The 22,070-nt window shown below is 47.5% G+C and overlaps 2 protein-coding genes across 2 annotated transcripts in view; both read right to left on the bottom strand.

The window, feature by feature from the left end:
• The window catches only part of LOC135977481 (deleted in malignant brain tumors 1 protein-like), a 723,293-nt gene that overhangs the window by 684,943 nt on the left and 16,280 nt on the right, over nucleotides 1-22,070 (bottom strand). The gene's annotated exons all lie outside the window — the stretch shown is intronic.
• Nucleotides 158-21,566, bottom strand: LOC135977463 (scavenger receptor cysteine-rich type 1 protein M130-like). The gene is made up of 7 exons (XM_065578715.1): nucleotides 21,255-21,566; nucleotides 20,861-21,175; nucleotides 7,551-7,865; nucleotides 5,542-5,679; nucleotides 3,157-3,252; nucleotides 473-556; nucleotides 158-246 (listed from the first exon to the last, which is right to left on the bottom strand). Exons 1-7 carry the CDS (start codon nucleotides 21,463-21,465, stop codon nucleotides 158-160), a joined length of 1,248 nt encoding a protein of 415 aa, XP_065434787.1. The 5' UTR covers nucleotides 21,466-21,566.

Genomic DNA, 22,070 nt, shown 5'->3' with positions numbered 1-22,070 from the left:
TTTGCTTCAGCCTGTTATAGTGACAGGTGCCAGCCCCAAAACTGAGATCCAGAGCCGGGGTCAGAATCTGCAAATTCCCCCTCCCCTAAAATTCTGGTGGGTTCGGATCAGTGAGTTGGGCTGAGCCCATCTGTAATTATAACACAGGACAATCTTCTCATATCTCTCGCGGGATGTGAGTTGAGCCCTGCTGGGCATTGACACCTTCCACCCAAAGCGACTGACCAGTCTCCTCCAGCTCCTCACCTGGGGAGGTCACTGGGAGCCACTCCCAGGGATGTGTGCTCAGGAGATGGTCACATGTTCCCATCCTGAGATTCTGACAGAAATCCTGTTCAATGGGATTAGACCTGACTGTGTACAATGGGAACCGTGTGAGGAGAAATGGCTGCAATTGCAGAAAATGTCATAGAAATTCTGTTCTCTACCCATATTTGGGTCTTTCGGCCTGAGTCTGTCCCTCCCCCGTTACCTTGTTCTGATCCAGGATCATTTTCCCCCTCGCTATCTCCGGTGTAATACTGCAGCTTCGTCACTGAGTCACCTGAATAGGAGACTGGAGAGACGAGAACCAGAAATTCATCACAGTGAGAACAGCAGAACTGTGGGACTGGGAACATATCCGGGGCCAGGAGCAGGATTTCCAGTCTCAGTCTATTCCTTCTTCTACAGGAGATGGTAACTCACAGTGACTCTGAGCGGTGAGAGGCTGACACAGAATCCCCAAGAGAAATCTCGATGTTACTGTGGTAAATGTGACTGAGGGGATGCTACAATTAGACCTGAAATATACTGGGGTGACTGAAGGGCACGTCTCTGGCTCCTGGTCCAGGGAAGTTCCACAGTGGCCCTGGCCTCCTCATCCACAGAGGGGACTCCTCCTTCTTAAGGGTAAATACCCACCTCCCCCATGAATCAGTCGATCAGCTCTCTGTGGTGTTTCCAGATTAGGCCAAAACAAGCCAGGAGCAGAGTCTGTGATTCACTGTAACCATCTTGGCAGTGATGCTGGGAGATGCCCTGAGCGTGTTCCCAGAGCCCCACCACAGCACAGCCCTTGGGCAGGATGTTCCCATCAGACATTGAGACGAAATGGCACAAAGGATAAAAGGGCCGTGATTCAAAGTCATGAGGCTCTCCTGGGCTGATCTCTCTGCTCTGGGGGCAGGAGGGAGCCGACCCAGCAGACCAGTGGCTGTGGTATGAGGGGGGCACAGAACATTTCCTGCTCCAATGCTCCAGAGCAGTTTTCAAGTGATAGTTTAGCCTGGCCCCAGACAGTCACTTTCCTGACCCATAACTGGTTACACTCCAAGGCTGCAGGATAGGCAGAGTGAGATTAACTGTCCCTAGAATTGGGAGACGCAGTATATGGTGGGAAGGAAACCCATCTCCCTCAGTCTGCATGAGTAATTGCTGGTCTCACCACAGAACCAGCTCCCACAGCTAGAGTGTGGGGGGAAAAAAGATGGTTTGGTTCTCTGGCAATTGGGGGGAAAAAACAAAACAAAAAAAACCCAACATTCTTTTGAGTTGAGCCAAAAAATGACTTTAAGTTTTGGCAAATGCAATAGTAAAAAAAAAGAAGTTTAATTTTGACTGAAACCATTTGGCGTTCTTTTGGACATTAGTTAATTTTTGTTTGTTTGTTTTTATAGATGAAATTAAAGGAAATTTCTAATGGAAAAATACTATCAAAGTGAAAAAAACAAATGTTTTCTTTAGTGTTGTACACAAAGAACATTTAATTTCACTAACTCCTCATTTAAAGTCGTCCCGGTTAATGTTGTTTCATTTCTGATCAATTAGGGAACATGCTCATTTAAAGTTGTGCAATGCTCCCTTCTAACGTCATTTGGCAGCCGCCTGTTTTGTCCACTACTTGCAGGAAGAGCAGCCCGGTGGAGCTAGCTGGTGGGGGCTTGGAACCAGGGTGGACTGGCAGCCTCACATCAGCTCCCCACTCCCCTAAGTTCCCTGTGCAGCAGCTGCCTGCAGTTCAGCTGTGTCCCTCCCCCCACTGCCATGTGCTGCTCCTGCCCTCTGCCTTGGAGCTGCTCCCTGAGACTCCTGTGTGCTGTATAGGGGGGTGAGGGGAAGAAGATGGGGGCTAATGTCAGGATGTCCCCCTCCCTCCTGCTCCTGCACCCTGCTTACCCCATCTTCCATAGAGTGGGGGGACACACGACAGAGGGAGCTTCCAGGCAGCAGCAGCTGAAGCTGCGGTTGGGTCTCAGCTGGCTGATCTAATTAACAAGGTAGTGTACTTCTGACCCCACTCTTCATACTTAAAGGGGAAATGTGCATCTCTCTCTCTCTCACACACACACAGGGTATGTGTCTCTGTCCCTGTCTGCCCTCCCTCCTTTCCTGCTGCCTTGTAGAATGTGAGAGTTAACCCTTGAGGGCTCAGCCCAGGTATGTTTTTTGCTGCCCCAAGCAAAAGCAAACAAAAAAAAGAGTTCCGAGAGCACAATTGCCAAAGCAAAAATGCCGCCCCTGTAATTGTGCCACCCCAAGCATGTGCTTGGTTTGCTGGTGCCTGGAGCCGGCTCTGGCTAAGCAAATTGCTAGTTCATCATTTAGGAGTAAGGCATTCTCTGGGAAATATCCCACCCTCTGACTCCTCCACCTCAACCAAGCTTCACAATCATCATCACTGTGTACCAGTATTAAATTGTTTGTTTAAAACTTATACTGTGTGTGTGTGTGTGTGTGTGTGTGTGTGTGTGTGTGTGTGTGTGTGTGTGTGTGTGTACATATATATATACACACACACACACACTATAGTCTTTTGTCTGGTGAAAAAAATTTCCCTGGAACCTAACCCTCTCATTTACTTTAATTCTTATGGGGAAATTGGATTCGCTTAACATCATTTCGCTTAAAGTCGCATTTTTCAGGAACATAACTACAACGTTAAGTGAGGAGTTACTGTATTTGGAACAAATGGGTGAAATTGACAGGAATTTGTGAAATGTTTCGGTGTCTCTTGATTTGAATTTTTCACCACAACATTTTGTAATGAAGACTTGTGCCCAGCTCCAATGACAAGTTCACAGGGCTGAAGCTGCAGTGATTGAACTCTGGGTCAGGGCCTAAGATGGAAAGGGCATTAGATAGCTGCTCCCTGTTCAGAGTGAGACACACACAGACCTGAGCGACTGAACATCTCCTGCTTCTCTCTCATCAGGTTATAATCAATCTCCTCGTACACAGCCTCAGAGAAGGGATCCAAGGGTCTTCTGGAACCTGAAAACAAAGGTCAGGGTTTGCAGAGGGTCATTGAAACCAGAGATGGGAAACACTATGGGATCATTCATCGCCTCCCACTCAGGCCCAGTGCGAGCCTGAACCCTACAGCACATTCCCACTGCTGGAATTTAAATGAGCCAGGTGACAGGGTTTCTTTCCACAACAGCCCTTTGATGATGGTTCCCAGGGTTAGTTCGCTGTCAGGAAGCTTCCTCACATTCATCTTAAATGTTCCCTTTTTAATCTCATCCCATTATTCCGGGCTATTCCCCTTTGGAGCAGCTTAAATAATTCTTCCCCCACGCTGGTGTTTATCTTTTTTTTCCCATCGAGTTTAAGGCCAGAAGGGACCATTAGAACATCTAGTCTGACCTCCTGTATAACACAGGCCACTGCATTTCACCCAGATACCCTTAGGTTTGAGCCCAAAGATGCACTTAGACTAAAGCATTTCAGTCCTCAGCAGAATAAGCTCTTGTGTGCGACAGGCAGAAATCAGGAGCGACGAAGGTACCACCAATACCCAAGGCCCCCGCAATGGCAGGGAATTGACTAGGTGAGAAATGCCTAGATAATCCTGGCAGGCGATCCATGCTCCATGGTTCAGAGGAAGATGAAAATCCCCCAAGGTCCCTTTTCGCCAGTCTGACCTAGGGGAAAATTCCTTCCTGACCCCAAATCTGGCAATCGGTTTGACACTGAGCATGTGGAAAAGACACACCAGCCAGATATCTTAGAAAGAGCTTTCTCTGTACCACCTCAGAGGACTGGTCCAGCCTATCCAGTGTCACATATCCCTTTGTAGCTAATGTCTGATGCTTCAGAGCAGGGCAAGAAACACAACAAAGTAAAACAAAACACAAATATGGGGGTTTCCCAGATTCCTTCCTGACTCCTGCAGGAAACCGGCTGAAGCCCTGAACCATGAGGTCTGATTATAGTCATTGTCTTACTGCAAAGTTGTGAATGTTACGTGTATGTTGATGGCGATCCCGTCCTCTATCTTCTTGCAATGGAGCTGCTAGCTAATGTATGTATAGTGTTTTATAGAAGTAAAATCCCCTACAAGTGCCAGCTTTCAGTACGATACAGTATAATGCTCCTTTCCTGCACTTCTCCTTCCTAAGATTGTCTTTTCTACTGGATCACTCTTTTCACAACCATTTACCACAGCTCTATTTTTATACACTTTCCCCCCCTGAAAATATTTCCAATTTCTCTAGGTCCCTTTTCCATGATGTCTCTCATGATATTCTGAACCCCTCCCTGGGACAGATAATGAAATTCCAGGCAGTATCTTTGGGAATCACAGTATTAAAGCTACGAATGGTTTATGTTCTACTTCATGTGGGAGGGTTACCACAGCTCCTCAAGGAAGAAAAACAGAGAGAGAGTGTATGTGTGTGTGTGTGTGTTTGTTGGAGGGGGGGAGCGTGTGTGGTTAAGGTGAATCACTGAGATTGTAAACAACTCCAGAAAGGTAACGACCTTCAGGGTGGTTTATACAGACTGGTCCAAACTGGGTTACCAGAGACCAAGAGACAAAGAAAGACTTTTGGTATGAAAGGCTGAGTTTAAACAGACTCAGGGCCTTCATTTTGATTCAGCAAATGGGCAGGACCTTCTGTCCACGGGGATCCCAACACTGAATAGTTGGAGGGACGTTGGTCTACCAAGCTGCCCATGAGGAAGACGGGTGAATTCTGGTATGTTCAGCAAGTGTGGAGGAATTTTTATTGTTTTTAATGTTTTCTGTGTCATACTTTTATCCTAGGAATAAGGTGTAGTTTGCTGAGAGAGAGTTGGGTGGTGACTTGTAACTGCTGGCAATGCACTGCTCATAGCCCTTGGGGAGAACGCACAACATGGGGGATGGCCTGTACGCAGACTGGTTTGCTGGGGTATCACAGTGGAAGTCGGGGGGGGGGGGGGTGCAGTATTAAAAACTCCTGGCCACAAGGAGGTGGGACAGGGGGTTCCCACCCAGAGACAGGTGACGGCTGGAGGCCTGAGTGGGCACTCCTGGAGTGGATCACCGGAGCGGGGGGGGGGGGGGGGGAATACAGATGCAGATTCTCTGAAACTGTAAAGGTCCCTAGCTAGCATCATCTCCAGATTTCATGGCTGGGCTGTCCCACTGCCAGACAGTAAATGAAATATTAAATGAGAGAGGAGTTAGGCACCCTTGTCCGCCCCACCCAGCCCGGTATCACCCCTCACCCTGACACCTGCAGCCCCCCTGCTATTGCAGAGGCATTTCACACAGTGACACCAATCAGCACCCACCTCTGCGCTGTGCCCTGGCACTTCGCACCTGCGCCCCCAGGATGATTAAGACCAGGCAGAGCAGGGCCCCCAGGATAATGCAGATGATCAGGGGCACTGTGACTCTCCCACTGTCGGTCGGAGGGCGTCGCGCGGGACCTGGATGGAAATGAACATGCGACAAGGAGAGATTATCCTGTGAGATTCGGGGGAGGGAGGGGGACCTGGGGAGGTCCCCAGTCACTCATTGCACGGCCCAGAACAGCAGGGTAATGAGCTGGGACAGTCTGTGCGCTATGGGGGCAGCTCACAGGCTGCTGTTTAAATCATGGGCCCTGCCCTGTCAGTTGGAGCCAGAAGACAGGAATCCTCTGGCTCAGCAGGGCCTGCAGCTCCCACCCGGGTGTCCTTCCCCCTCAGATGTCACAGGCCAGGGAAAGGAGCTCCTTCCCTCAGGCTGCAGCTTGCAGCTCCTCCTCTGTGACCCAGCACCAGGGGAATTTAACCCTTGATGGGAGGAGGGGGATGCTTTAACTGGGGTATTTGGAAAATCTGTCCTCTCTGTCACACCTGCAAAGAGAAAGGGAGGAGAGGTAGAGTCTGGAGCGAGGGGGAGGTGACGTGTTTGTTCCTCGTGGGAACCTCACCTCTGAGAGTCCCTGGTTGTCTCCAGCTGTCATGTCCACAAACTCCCTCACAGCAGCACAGGGCCTGTTTGTTAGTGATTTAGGGCCCAAGTCCCTTGTGCTCTGTGCAGCAATGAGGACTCTAGTAACAAACCAGCACACTGGGGCCTGTGATGGATACAGATGCTATGTGGGCTGATGCCTGAGCCAATCTGACCCCACAAAGGTTGCACCCCACAGCATCCATGATTCTCCTGCACACAGGAGATGGGAGGGCCTGGTCTGGGACCAAAGGGATAGGGGGGTGGGCTGATCCATCCATGTCCCTGAAAATTACAGCATGTAGCAGAAACATCTCCTGTCACTCACCTGCGCAATTCACAGCAGCATCTTCCTTATGACCACAGTTGCTCTCACCCCAGGGCTTGGCAGGACAGTCCCAGAGAGATGACTCTGTCCCTCTGCAGTTCACCTTCTCCACCCAGATGGGACCAGTCCCCTCACCGAATGCAGCCTCGCCCGGGGCAGATACAGCAGATCCACAGCCCAGTTGTTTACACACAACGTTAGCATCCGCCATGTCCCAGGAGTCATCACAAACTGTTCCCCAGGAGCCACGGTACCAAACCTCCACTCTCCCCGAGCATCTGTCCTTTCCTTCCACGACACGTAACTTCTCCTGGTCTGGAAATGCAGAAACCTCACATGTTACTGAGACAGCTGGGAAAGCCCTTAGGGACCAAGAGGGAGACACAGAGAAGCAGAGATACCTGTGCAGCTTGGAGAGTTCGGGCATTCAGCAAACAGGGTCTGAGTTGGTTTTGCTTTTTTAACTATGGAGAGAAAAAGCTGTGGTGAATGCACTGGGTTGTGTGTGTGATGTGGGAGTAGAATTTATCTGTATTTTAAACCCCTAATTTCAGCACTGTATGAACTGAAATGTGAACTCTGGGTCATTTAATATCTAATTAATTTGCTATTCAGCTGTTACTCAGACACACAGGCCGACATGCACATAGACTTGTGCAGGATTCCAGTTCTGACCCAAACTGCACAGCCTGGGCCCATCTCTGATTGTTCATCCCAAAAGGATTAATAACCACAGAGCTGCCTAATGACGGTCTCTAGGGAGAGGCTTTTCTAGGATCTCACACAGCCTTATCACACTGTATAACACTGGTCTCTTTTATAATTAATTGATTAATTTCCATGTTTGTTGTTAATCAGACAAATGCTTATTGCTATAAAACATCATGAAAATATGTTTGTATCTTGTGTTGAGAATTTACATCTGCCTACACTGAGATGTGAACAACAACAAGTTCTATCCTAACCCTTCAATTAATTGAACACATCGCGTACATGTGGGTTTGCACACACACATGCAGGTAGTTTCAGAATTACCAATGCAAGAAATATGGGTCTCTTCTGCTCGGTTATCACATGACTTTGGATTCCAGGGCTCTGACGGGCACTGCCAGAGGGAGCTGTTCTGCTCACTGCATGCAACATGGTCCAGCCACGTGGGACCAGAACCTGCTCCATATTCAAAGTCTTTTGCAATCTGCCCTCCGTCTCCACAGTTCAGTTGTTTGCAGACAATTGCTGGGGTGACTCCAGACATCTGATTGGAGCAAACACTGCCCCACGTCCCATTGTAGAAAACCTCCAGCCGTCCAGCACAGTCACTGTCGCTCACCAGCCTCAGATCTGTGAATTCTAGAAGGAAAGGCACAAAAAGGGAATTTAAATCATCTGATTCTGAAATGAACTGGGGTGTGAAGAGTGAAATCTCAGTGATTGCTAACAATCCTGTGCATCATTCTGCAGGAGCTACTGCTAGAGAACCACTCCAAAAATGAGAGACTTTTTTGCACACCATAGACCCCTTAGAAATACAGTGGGCATCTCTGGAAGACATTACCAGCAGCTACATTCAGATTGTACTAGTTAAAGGCCGGGAAGGATTGGGACATTGGCAGGCCAGATGCCAGCTCTTGCCCAGGCTGCAGCTGAGAAGTGACAATCTCACAGCTGGAGACCAGATCAGGTCACCTGTATGTTAGTTTTGCTCAAAACAGGTATTAATCTTGTAAGAATGTATTTTGTGCTTAGATTCTATGAAATGATGGTTAGTTGCTTCAGGCATTAATCTCACTTGTAATGTCTGTGGTCCATGCTACAAGAAAATATGTACGTTTTACTTTATAACTGAAAATGTTTGCTCTGAACTTGTGAACTCAGGCACGGGAATGATCCCCCCATCCATCCCCTGCATGTAGTACATGCAGAAGGCCTCATCCCATCGCTTTGAAGGCTGGAAGGAGGAAATAAAAATAATAGATGTGAAGATTGTTCATCTTTTTGGCTGTTTGAACTGTGACAGGGCTAGAAACACCAAACTGAAGCCAGAGACCCCAAGGGGTTACTCCTGGGTCAGCGCTGAAGGACATTTGGAATTGACAGATCACTACAACTCTGTCACTCCTAGGATGTAAATGGTAACTCATTTTTGTGTGTAGATGTTTGCTTGCTTTAACCTGTAAATAACCCTTTTATTTCTTTTTTCCTAGTCAGTAAACCTGCATATAGTTTATTACAGGATTGGCTACAGGCATTGTCTTTGGTGTAAGATTCAGGGTACCAACTGATCTGGAATAAGTGACTGGCCTATTGGGACTGGAATCAACCTGAATGTGGTGTGATTTTTGGTGTAAGTGACCAATTACACTGGTCTACAATTTTTGAGAAGTCGTCTGCTTCAGAGATAAAATGTGCTATTTTTTATGTATTTTGATGTGCTGAATTCAAATATGGCAATTAAAACAACTGATTGGCTACTGTTTCTAAGATATTTAAGTTTTTACATTTTATGTCTATGTATATTGTGTAGATAGTAGAGTTTTAATCATAAATTGTAAACCTAGGTCTTTTCATGTGTTTATGGTTGCTTTACATGATAATATTTCACCTGTCCTGTTTATGTAACACTTTAAAAATCAGCAAAAGGGTTATATAAATAAAATTTATTATGAAACAAAAGGCAAAAAACTATTATGTACATAGTTTAGTCCTATTCAGTGTCTACTCGGCGCTTCTTGGCTTGTCTCTTGTATTCATCAAATGGAGCATCTCTTGTCACTGTCCAGCAATAGTCTGCAAGCATTGATGGGCCCCATTTGTCCTGATACCGTTTCTTCATTGTTGCAATGTCCTGGTGAAATCGCTCGCCGTGCTCGTCGCTCACTGCTCCGTAGTTCGGTGGAAAAAAATCTAGATGAGAGTGCAAAAAATGTATCTTTAGTGACATGTTGCAACCAAGGCTTTTGTATGCTTTGAGGAGGTTTTCCACCAACAACCTGTAGTTGTTTGCCTTGTTGTTTCCGAGAAAATTTATTGCCACTAACTGGAAGACTTTCCATGTCGACTTTTCCTTGCCATGCAGTGCAAAGTCAAATGCATCATCTCGAAGAAGTTCACGAATCTGAGGACCAACAAAGACGCCTTCCTTTATCTTAGCTTCACTTAACCTTGGAAATTTTCCACAGAGATACTTGAAAGCTGCTTGTGTTTTGTCAATGGCCTTGACAAAGTTCTTCATTAGACCCAGCTAGATGTTTAAGGGTGGTAACAAAATCTTCCTTGATTCAACAAGTGGTGGATGCTGAACACTTTTCCTCCCAGGCTCCAATGACTGTCGGAGTGGCCAATCTTTCTTGATGTAGTGGGAATCTCTTGCACGACTATCCCATTCGCAGAGAAAACAGCAGTACTTTGTGTATCCAGTCTGCAGACCAAGTGTGACAATGTGGTTCTGGCGGAACCCAACTGAGAGTGCCAACTCAGGACAAATTGCCCAAACAGGGCAGTTACAGCCCAAGGCTGGGGTTTTTTCCACCTCTAAGGCAAACCAAACCAGCCAGACTAAGGCTACATCAACACTACAGGGGGGGTCGATTTAAGATACGCTATTCGCGTATGAATTCGACGTATCGCAGCCGACTTACCCCGCTGTAGGGACGGCGGCAAAATCGACCTCTGCGGCTTCCAGTGGACGGCGCTTACTCCCACCTCCGCTGGTGGAGTAAGAGCGTCGATTCGGGGATCGATTGTCGCGTCCCAACGGGACGCGATAAATTGATCCCCGAGAGGTCGATTTCTACCCGCCGATTCAGGCGGGTAGTGTAGACCCAGCCTAAGAGGACTTCGGTCTCACCCCACTGGCTAACCGCAAGACTCACAAGCAATCTCCTTAGACACTCCAGTTTCCCAGTATTACCACCAGTGCCACTTGTTATGGGGACAAATGGTTATGAAAACCAATACCCAAATAAAAGAAAAAGGTTCTCCTGATCCCAAAGGACCAAGCCCCAGACCCAGGTCAATATACAAATCAGATCTTACCCAAAAATCACGCTGTTGCCAATCCTTTAGAATCTAAAATCTAAAGGTTTATTCATAAAAGGAAAAAGATAGAGATGAGAGTTAGAATTGGTTAAAAGAAATCAATTACATGCAGTAATGGCAAAGTTCTTGGTTCAGGCTTGCAGCAGCGATGGAATAAACTGCAGGTTCAAATCATGTCTCTGGAATACATCCCCCGCTGGGATGGGTCCTCAGTCCTTTGTTCAGACCTTCAGCTTGTAGCAAAGTCCCTCCAGAGGTATGAAGCAGGATTGAAGACAAAATGGAGATGAGGCATCAGCCTTATATAGTCTTTTCCAGGTGTAAGAACACTTCTTTGTTCTTACTGTGGAAAATTACAGCAAAATGGAGTTTGGAGTCACTGGGGCAAGTTCCTGCATACTTTGCTGAGTTACCAGTATCTGCCTTCTCTCAATGGGTCAATTGTATAGCTGATGGTCCTTAATGGGCCATCAAGCAGGCTAGGCAGAGCTAATCCCAGTTTGTCTGGGATGTCACCCAGCAGCATAGCATAAGTTAGCCATACAGACAGTATAGAGCCAATATTCATAACTTCGACTACAAAACTGATACATACATATAGACAGCATAATCATAACCAGTAAACCATAACCTTGTTTTAGACACCCCATTTGACCCCCTTTATACAAGATTTGGTGCCACTACAGGACCTTGGTTGCAACAATGATCTACATGGTCCCAGTTTATGCCAATAATGTCACACCAAGCAAGAGAGCAACAACCTTCAAATCGCCACAAAGCTGCCACAGATGTTGGTCATAGTTTATGCACCTCAAAATTGTTTCATGTTGTCATAGGTTTCCCTCATATGGACTGCATGACCAACTGGAATTGATGGCAAAACATTGCCATTATGCAGTAAAACAGCTTTAAGACTCATCTTCGATGAATCAATGAACAGTCTCCACGCATCTGGATCGTGAACAATGTTGAGGGCTGCCATCACACCATCAATGTTGTTGCAGGCTACAAGATCACCTTCCATGACGAAGAATGGGACAAGATCCTTTTGACAGTCACGGAACATGGAGACCCTAACATCACCTGCCAGGAGATTCCACTGCTGTAGTCTGGAGCCCAACCGCTCTGCCTTACACTTCCCTGACAAGGTCATTCAGTTCACCTTGTGTTATGAGGTGTGGTTCAGAGGAGGAGGATGGGAGAAAATGTGGGTCCTGTGACATTGATGGTTCAGGACCAGAAGTTTCATCCTCTTCCTCTTCCTCGTCTGACTTAAGTGAGAATGATTCTGGTGCATCAGGAACCGGCAGTCCTTCTCCGTGGGGTACTGGTTCCATAACTGATGGAATGTTTGGATAATGCACAGTCCACTTTTTCTTCTTTGACACACCTTTCCCAGCTGGAGGCACCATGCAGAAGTAACAATTGCTGGTATGATCTGTTGGCTCTCTCCAAATCATTGGCACTGCAAAAGGCATAGATTTCCTTTTCCTGTTCAACCACTGGCGAAGATTTGTTGCACAAGTGTTGCAGCATATGTGTGGGGCCCACCTCTTGTCCTGGTCTCCAATTTTGCAGCCAAAATAAAGGCGATAGGCTTTCTTAACCAGAGTGGTTATACTGCGCTTTTGTGATGCAAAAGTCACTTCACCACAAACATAGCAGAAGTTATCTGCACTGTTCACACAAGTACGAGGCATCTCTGCTCACTTTGGCTAAACAGAAATGTGTCCCTTTGCAAAATGAAACACGGACAACTAAGAGAGCACGACACTGTATGATTTCTAGAGCTGATATAGGGCAATTTGTTCAGCAGAGTGATGTAAGCTTCGTTATGATTGCATCATCCATGACTTCTAGGAATAACATGATGCAATTCAGATCATGTATGACGCAATACCAGCTTCAGATTGCATCATTCATTGTTTTGCCTAAAAGGCAAGTACTGTCCAAACCCAGTCACAGATTTATTCATAGATCCAGTCAAAGATGTATTTTTGTCATTTCTGGTTTAAATTGAGATCCCTTCCCTTTATAACTCACTTATCCTCTGCCATTCCAAAGTCAAGAGTCGTATATACTGACCCAATAGCATATCTTGAAAACTAGAGCCAATCAACAATTTTAAATATCATTTTCGTTCTCAGTGACCCAGAATTAGTAAAGTTTGACTACATTTATTTCAGAAGCATTTTGGCTGCAGAGCAGTGTTATCACTAAGTCCAGTTTGTCTGCGTGACAAGATAGGCGGGAGAGTCTAAGGGGACTATCTGTGACGCCATGGGAAGATGGATATAGTGAATCAGGACTACATTACCTCTAAGTTGTGTAGGGTTACCATTCGTCCGGATTTACCCAGACATGTCCTCCTTTTTGTGTTAAAAATAGCGTCTGGGGGGGAATTTGTAAATCACAAAAAATGTCCGGGATTTGCCCCCCACGCAGAGCGAGGCGCGGCTGGGAGGGCTGCAGGAAAGTCAGCCTCTCGCATGGGGCTCTGGCAGCCAGAGCCCTTCCCCCGCAGCTTGCCGGGCTGGACTCTGGAGAAGCTGTAGAGCTCCTCCTCCCCCCCTCCTCCCCCCACATTCTGAGCCGGCCGGCCTGCCTGGCCGTTCGCATCGGGCCTCGGCAGCTCCTCCTCCCCTGCAGCCCAGCGCCCCGTGTCCGGCTCCACACAGAGCCCAACACCCTGTTCTGAGCAGCAGGGTAAGGGGCCAGGGGGCAGGAGAAGGGGCAGGGAGGTTCTGGAGGGGGCAGTCAAGAGACGGGGGGGGGTTCGGGAGTTCTGGGGGGAGTTTCTGGGGGAGGGGGTGGAGAAGGTTTTGGGCAGTCAGGGTACAGGTAGGGGGTAGGGTCCTGGGGGGCAGTTGGGGGGGATCTTAGGAGGGGGCAGTTAGGGGACAAGAAACAGGGAGGCTTAGGTAGGGGGTGGGGTTCTGGAGGGCAGTTAGGAGCAGGGGTCCCAGGAGGGGGCAGTCAGGGGACAAGGAGCGAGGGGGTGGGGGGTTGGGAGTTCTGGGGGAGAGCTGTCAGGGGGCAGGGGTGGGGAGAGGGATCGGAGCAGTCAGGGGACAGGGAGCAGAGGGGTTTAGATGGGTCGGGAGTTCTGGGGGGGGGCTGTCAGGGGGTGGAGAGTGGTTGGATGGGGCGTGGGAGTCCCAGGGGTCTGTCTGGGGGTGGGGGTTTGGATAAGGGTTCGGGCAGTCAGGGTACAGGTAGGGGGTAGGGTCCTAGAGGGCCAGTTAGGATGGGGGGAGGGTCTCAGGAGGGGCCAGTCAGGGGACAAGAGGCAGGGAGGCTCATGAGAATGAGAGTGAGAATCAAGTCCTCCCAGTGGAGCATGGAGAGGAGGTAGAGGAGAATGTTTGTGATGATCATGGTGAGGAGATTTTATCTATCTTACCGATGGTTTTTACAAGGGACACTTTTAATGATTTAACTATGGACAGTTTTAATCCAGATTTTAAGTATTTAAGTACATTTGATGATCCATATGTTAGGGAATCAAGTATTGATTTTAATAGGGATCGTAATAAGGATCTTAACAGTATTGGTAGTAATATAAATATATTAGAAAGTAGTTTGTGGAAGGATGGGGTTTTTTATTTAGAGTATCCCGTTGATAGTTTTAATTGTCCAATATGTCCCCAGATATTACCAACATTTGGTAAATGGGCCAAACACATTAATGTGGTTCATAAAAGTAAAGCCATACGAGTTGTATGTAGTAAATGTGGAAAATCTTCTCAATATCATAATATAGCTTGCCACTACCCCAGGTGCATACCCAAGAAGGCGGATACCCCAATGAAGAGCCATACGTGCTCGGTCTGTGGGCTTGGTTTTCATACTAGATCTGGATTGAGCCAACACTGTAGACATAGACACCCTGCTGTGAGGAATGAGCAAAGAAAAGAAGATATGGCTGCTAAAAGTAAGATCAAAGAGGGATCGACTAGATCTCGTATATGGACTAAAGATGAGGTTGCGCAGCTTATACAGTTGGAAAGGAAATATATTGGGAAAAGGAATATAAATAAATGTATTGAGAGCGAGATGAGGACCAAAACGAATAAACAAATATCAGATAAAAGACGAGAATTAGCAAAGAAGAAGTTAGTGGTAACAGGAGATAGGGAGGAAGTGACTGAGGTAGAGGACATTAGAGTAAATATATTAGAAATTCCGCCCCCAAGAGAGAGGATTTTCCCACTAAAAGGACATCCAGAAGTGGATTTAGTGGAGAAAATATGTAAACGGGGAAAACAAAGTAGGGAGGGAAGAGAAATAATAAATAGTTTAGGGGAAATTGAAGGATTATTAAAGGAGGATCTAACAAAAGCTCTCGGATGGGCAATGTTGGAAAAATTATGTTATTCATTAGTAGAGGGACAGGACCCTAGAAATGAAAGTCAAATAGAGTTGAGGAATAAAGGAAAAGGGAAGATTAGAAAGGAGGGGAGAAGGAAGCAATTTAATGCAATTAGGAGATATGCTACAAAGAAAGCTAAGTATAAATTCTATCAACAATTATTTGATAAGGATAGAAGAAGATTGACTCGCATTATAATGGGAGAGCCAGATAAGGCTAAGTGTGCTATCCCTATGAAAGAAATTAAGGAATACTATGTAAATATTTTGGGAACAATTGGACATGGTAATATGATAGGGTGGCCATCATCCACAGAGAATGCGGATAATGATATATTAATGAGTCCGATCTCTGTGGATGAGATTAGAATAGCTTTAACAGAAATAAGAAAAGATAGTGCTCCTGGCCCAGATAAAGTAAAAGTGAGCAATTTGTGGGATATTTTTAATTTAGACTCCTTAATACTTACAAAAATTTTTAATATATGGTTTCTAAATAGACAGGTACCAGATGAATTTAAGAAAAATAGAACGATTTTAATACCAAAGACACAAGATGAGGAGGAAATGAAGAAGTTAACATCTTGGAGACCATTGACAATTGGGTCAGTTTGGATTAGAATCTATACCAAAATATTAGCAAAAAGACTGGTGGAAACAGTTAAGATATGTAGTAGACAAAAAGGGTTTATATCCGCCCCTGGGTGTGAGGAAAATATTGCTATATTAGATAATTTGATTAAAGGGGCTAAACGAAATGGGAATGAAATTGCAATAGTGTTCGTAGATCTGGCTAAAGCATTTGATTCTGTGGGACACGGACATATAATAGCCGGGTTGAGAAGATTTGGTATAGATGAACATTTTATAGATATTATTAGGGGCCTTTATGATAATTGCACAACTAGGGTATGGGTGGGTGATGAAGCTACTGAGTCTATTTTAATTAGGAGGGGGGTCAAGCAGGGTGACCCGTTGTCCCCAATTTTGTTTAATATTGCTATGGATCCCCTTTTAACTAGATTAGAAGTAGAAGGAAGTGGTTTTTATGTTAAGGGTAATAGTGTCACGTCATTGGCTTTTGCCGATGATGTGGCAATTTTAAGTAGCTCATATAAAGGAATGATCAAAAATTTGGGTATCTTAGAGGAGTTTTGTAAAAAAACTAATCTCTCTGTTAATGTGAAGAAAACGAAAGGCTTTCATATTTTAACTAAACATAAAACCTATGTAGTTAATCCTAAGGATAATTGGCAGATAGGGTCAGAGAAGATTGAATATGTTCAACCAGGGGATTTTGAAAAATATTTAGGGGCTAGAATAGATCCCTGGATAGGTGTAGGGGGACCGGTACTTAAAGAAAAATTGAAAGATTGGAGTGAGAATTTAATTAAGGCCCCATTAAAACCGGCCCAAAAAATATTAATTTTACAGACATACATCTTACCGAAGCTATTTTATAATCTTCTTTTAATAGAACCCCCTTTAATCTTTTAGACGATCTTGATGTGTTAGTTAGAAAAATAGTTAAAGAGATTTTACATTTACCTCAGTGTACCACAGATGGGATATTTTATTCTAGAGGTAGGGATGGTGGTTTAGCTCTCACTAAGTTTAGTGTGCAAATCCCAAATATGTTAATTCGTAAATGGAGGAGACATATTGTCTCGAGAGATGATTGGATGGACCTATCTTATCTATATGCAGGAGAAAATCTTGTGGATAAAATATTGTCATTTAGTGCAGTAACATCTCATCCCAAGAAATGGAGGGAAGAGCAATTTTTAAGATGGTCGGAACTGAGATGTCAGGGAATAGGGATAAAATATTTTAAAAATGATTTAATTAGTAATTCGATTTTTAGAAACTCTAGTAAAGTTAAATCGTCAGCGTATATCGCAGCATTGCAGCTTAGGGCAAATATTTATCCTACTAGGGAGACATTAGCAAGAGGAAGAGGAGGTGTGAATGCTCTTTGTAGATGGTGCGGTAAAGTGCGGGAGACTGTTCCCCATATCTCAGGACAATGTTATAAGACTAAGAATGCTAGGATAAAAAGGCATAATAGAGTAGTGTCTGCAGTTGTAGATAAGGTTGGTAAATTAGGGTGGAAGGCAATGATAGATCCCCATTTGAGAAATAGTAAGGGTGAGTTAAGAAAGCCGGATATTATATTTATAAAAGGAGATACAGCAGTGGTGGTTGATGTTACAGTGCAATGGGAGGATAATGCCGGAAGTTTGGAACAAGCCCACAGTGAGAAGGTGGCTTATTATCTTGAGTTAGAGGAAGAAATTAAAAACTTAATGGGAGGTAAAAATATCCACTTCTTTGGTTTTGTGCTTGGGGCGCGTGGCAAGTGGAGTGAAGGTAATAATGATTTGTTACAATTATTGGGAATGGACAGAAGTAAAAATTTTAAGGAGAGTATATGTAGACTTGTTTTATATTCCACTATTGGTATGATGGCTATATTCAGTGACAGGTAAAGATCCCGGAGTTTCCATTCCGTGTATCTTGCCAAAACTAAATTTTAGCTATTTTGGTTTCCATGCTCTAAATTTTCAAATTTTTAATATTGTTTTGAACATTAACATATTTAGTGTTATTTAATATCTGCCCTTCAATAGAATGGTTTTAACTATATAATAAATACTTATTAATGGATGAAATTCCAATTTAAATTATTAGTTTATTTATTTATTTATTTTAACTACTGGATGTGGATGCGGACTGGCCGCGTATAGTAACCAGGAAAGGGCAGGTAGTCACGCCTGTACATAAATAGGGGGTGGAGTCCTGGGGGGCAGTTAGGGGCAGGGGTCCCAGGAGGGGGCAGTCAGGGGACAAGGAACGGGGGGAGGGTTGGGAGTTCTGAGGGGGGTGGGAAGTGGGAGGGGCAGGGGCGGGGCTAGGGCGGGGCTTCTCCCGTCCTCTTTTTTACTTGCTGAAATATGGTAACCCTAAAGTTGTGCGGCCACATGGCCGCAGAGCAGGATATCAAGGGCCCCGTAGGCACAGAGCCACAGGGGCTTGGACTGGAGAGGCGCCACTCAGTGGCGTAGCCAGGTTTTAAGAGCAGGGGGAGCAAACATAAAAAAGGTGCCCCCCCTTGGCTCCTCCTCTGGCCACGCCCCCCTTGGCTCCTCCTCCGGCTGCTCCACGCGCCCCCCTTTGGCTGTCTCCTCCAGATCCATCTATTGCCAGGGCACCCGGGAGCCCCCGGCACTCACCCTGATACTCCCACATGCCCTGGGCCGGGCCGAGCCGCGGTGGGGTCCGTGTCCCTTTAAGAGCGGGGCTGGGCTGAGCCGAGCCGGCGGGGGTGTGGCTCCACTCCCTGCTGCAGGCTGATCCCGGAGCCTGGGCTGAGCCGCCCCCTGCACCTGTACAGTAAGGGCAGGTTGCATGAGGGCAGGACCTGGTGCCATCTGCCTGGAGGGCCCTGGAGGGCACCGGGCATGGCACCGGGGGAGATGGGGTGTTGCGGGGGGCACCGGGCAGTGGGATGGGGCACTGGGCCCCGGGCCAAGCGCCCAGCATGCGCTCGGTCACTCATCTTCCCATCCAGGCCAAAGGGGAGGGAATCTCAGTCTCTTCCCTGACTGGGGAGGGCGCGGGGTCCCGCTGGGTCTCCGCAGCCTCGCTTGGCCTTGAGGAGGTGGCGGTGGTGGCTCCATGGAGCTGGTAGTCCGGCCGGCGGGGCTGCTGGATGCCCGCTTCTCCATCTCCGCCTCGTCCCAAGCACAGAGCACGCCAGGCGCGAACCCCATCCCACGTTAGCCCCCTGCTGGGGCTGAGGGCTGAACAGGCCCAGCAGGGCAGTGTGGGGGCTGCTGGAGCCTCGAGGGGGAAGTTGGGGAAGGGGTGGCACGGCCTCAACCCCCTGGGGCTGCCTGCCCCACGGAGGAGGCAGAGGGGCGCAAGCTGCAGCAGGACCCCAGCCCCCCGGGAGAGGGAATATGGGGCCAGCCCAGGGAGGCAGGAGCAGCCCCGGGGGTGCTGGACGCATGCAGGGCAGAGCCCCGGGAGAGCCCCAGTCCCATGGCGGGAAGCGCTGCAGAGGAGGAGCCCGTGGCAGGCGAGGGGAGCCCCAGGCAGGGGGAGTCAGGCCGCCCGCAGTCATGTCTCGCGGGCCGGCAGGCCAAGCTTCAGAGCAGAGCGTGGGCTGGGCCCCGCCCACTGGCGCCATGGTTACCTAAGGCGCCTCTTTTGGAAAATGTGGCGAGGGGAAGCGTCTGCTTCCCCTGCACCCCACTAGCTACGCTACTGGCATCACTTCCCCAGCCCTGAAGCTGCTGCAGCCGGGGACAGGCACCTCTCCCCTGGCCCCAGCCCTGGAGAGGTTCCTCTCTCCTGATACTGGAGCTGCCGCAGCGGGGAAAGAGGTGCCTTTCCCCTGGCCACAAGCTGCTGCAGCAGGAGAAGGCTGGGGGGAGTCCTCTCTTCCCGCCAGAGCCCCAGGGCAGCCTGCACCCCAAACCCTTCATCCATGGCCCCACCCCATAGCCCACACCCCCAGCCAGAGCCCTCACCCACCACATACTCCAACTCTATTCCCACACCCTAACCCCCTCCTGCACCCTGAGCCCCTCATCTCCGGGCCCACCCCAGAGCCCCCACCCCTAACCAGAGCTCTCAGCCCCCACACTATAACCCTCTGCCCCAGCCCTGAGCCCCCTCACAACCCCAAACCCTTCATCCCTGGCCCCACCCCAAAGCCTGCATCCCCAGCCAGAGCCCTCACCCTGTGCACCGCCACCCTGTGCACCAGCCCTGAGCTGCCTCCCACACTCCGAACCCCTCGGCCCCACCCCTGCCACACATCACCTCTATACTAGTGCACATAACAAAATTCATTCTGCACATGGATGTAAAAAATTAGAAGGAACATTGGTTCAGGAGTTCACATCTGTTACTGTCTTGGTGATATCGACTTGTTGAACGCACCACCAGTTTGGGGTATTGCCTTGTTTCTCATCATTCTCCCGGAGGTGGGCACTCAGAGCCGTGAGCCACTCCAGACAGCGTGACAGGGATCATGGGATCAAATAGTTTGACCTTCTGTAAAACAGCTGCATAGAGCCTAATAACTTGAGTTTGACGTAAGCATAGCTTCCAGAAAGGCATCCGGTCTAGACAGGAAGACTTCAAGAGATGCAGAATGCACCATTTCCCTGGTAGTTTGTTCTGATGGTTAATCACCCTCCCTGTTAAAAACCTGGGCCTTATTTCTGATGTGAATTTGTCTGGTTTCAGCTTCCAGCCACTGACTCTTGTTCTGCCTTTCTCCATTAGATTAAAGAGCCCTTTAGTAAGTGTATGTTCTCCTTGTGAAGGAACTTATGCACTGTAATCAAGTCACCTCTTGATCATTTTGATAAACTAAACAGATTCAGCATCTGAAATCTCTCACCCTAAGGCTTTTATTCAAGCCATCACATCACTTTTGTGGCTCATCTCTGCTCCCTTTCCAATTTTTGTGGACATCAGAATTGGACACAGTATTCCAGTATCTGTCTCACCAGTGCCACACACAATAGTAAAATTTAGTCCCCACTCCTACTCTCTGCTCCTCTGTTTACACATCCAAGGTTCGCATTACCCCATTTTACCACACAGGGCACTGGGAGCTAATGTTCAGTTATTTCTCCACTAGGACCCTACATACTTTTTCAGTCATTGCTTTCCATGATACAGTCTCCTTCAGATACCTGAGACGCAGCATTCTAACATTAGGGAAATCTTGCAATATCTCCAATATCTCTGGTGGGAGCTGAGGACTTTCTAATGGTGACCCTGGTAGGCAGTAACACAAGGGAAAGGGAGGCAGAGACAGCCAGGGAAAGTATCATTCTCAGCAATCTCCTTAAACATCTGCCCTCTCCATTAAATCACCTAATAACACAGCTCACGAGAGCATTCACAAAACAGACCTGAGCAGAGAACTCCCGCGTCCTCTTTGTGTCTGCAGTTGTGCTGGCCCCAGCCCCTGGAAGGACACGCCCAGAGATCGAATTCATTCCCTGAGCAGTTCACATCATCCAGCCAGATCTGCCCGAATCCTTGCCCATAATGAGCAGAGACAGTTGCATTGATGGCATGTCCACATCCCAGTTGTTTGCAGACGACACTGGAGTCCGGTAGGTCCCAGAAATCATCACAGACTGTCCCCCAGCTGCCGCCGTAATAAATCTCCACTCTCCCAGCACAGCGACCTGTCCCATTCACCAGTCTGATCCGCCTGCTCCCTGTGGGGATAGATCCCAGCTGTTAATATGTATTTTCCTACTGAACAGAGAATGTTTGTGAGATCTGGAAATGAATCACCTGAACAAACGACACCGACATCTGCAGCGATTCCTGCCTGGGCTGACTCAGACGTGGAGTTGTCACAGAGAGTCAGACGAGTCTCATTTCCTGCACACTGGACCCTTCTCAGCCCCACGGGGCCTGTTCCTTGCTCAGACTTAGGGGGGTTAAAAGCTTTCTCTGCGACTCCGCACTGGAGCTCCCTGCACACCACGCTGGCATCATTCATGTCCCACTGGTCATCCAGCACTCTGCTCCACACACCACGGAGGGAAATCTCTACTCTCCCATCACACCGGCTCTCTCCATTCAGCAGTCTGAGTGATTCAGAACGACCTGGGCTCAGGAGAGATGGGAACTACACTGAATAACACTCCCTGTTATACACTAGAAATAATACAGAGTGTGCATGAAATTATGGACTGTTTCTAAAGAAGAAGGTTATCACCCAGTGATCAGAGTGTGTCACAGTGTTAAATGGAACAACCTCTGTCAGAAGAAACTTTCTCTTTTGAATCTCTAAGTGAAGCTGATATAAGGATTGTTGTAACACGCTGAGTTTGCCAGAGGGACTTGCCAGCAGACCCTGTAAATGAGTGAGCGAGAGAATTCCTGCAGGTTACTGATTGGGAAAATAGTCTCTGTGTGTGGTGGTGGAATGGCTGCTGAGGTTTATAGTCACTTTATCCAGGCTTAAATGCCTGGAAGCCAGTGAATGGTGTCTGCACAAGCACTTAGCAAGTGGGTTGTGAATGATTTAGGCAAGTTTGCCTTGAGGGAGTTTGGCCAATGGAAGAGCAGGGCTCATGATGTCAGGAACAGGTTATTATTGGT

This window comes from Chrysemys picta, unplaced genomic scaffold (genome assembly GCF_011386835.1).
Source record: "Chrysemys picta bellii isolate R12L10 unplaced genomic scaffold, ASM1138683v2 scaf1, whole genome shotgun sequence".
Classification (NCBI taxonomy): domain Eukaryota; kingdom Metazoa; phylum Chordata; order Testudines; family Emydidae; genus Chrysemys; species Chrysemys picta.
The sequence above is the reverse complement of the archived record's forward strand: the minus strand, read 5'-3'. Positions and strand labels throughout refer to the sequence as shown.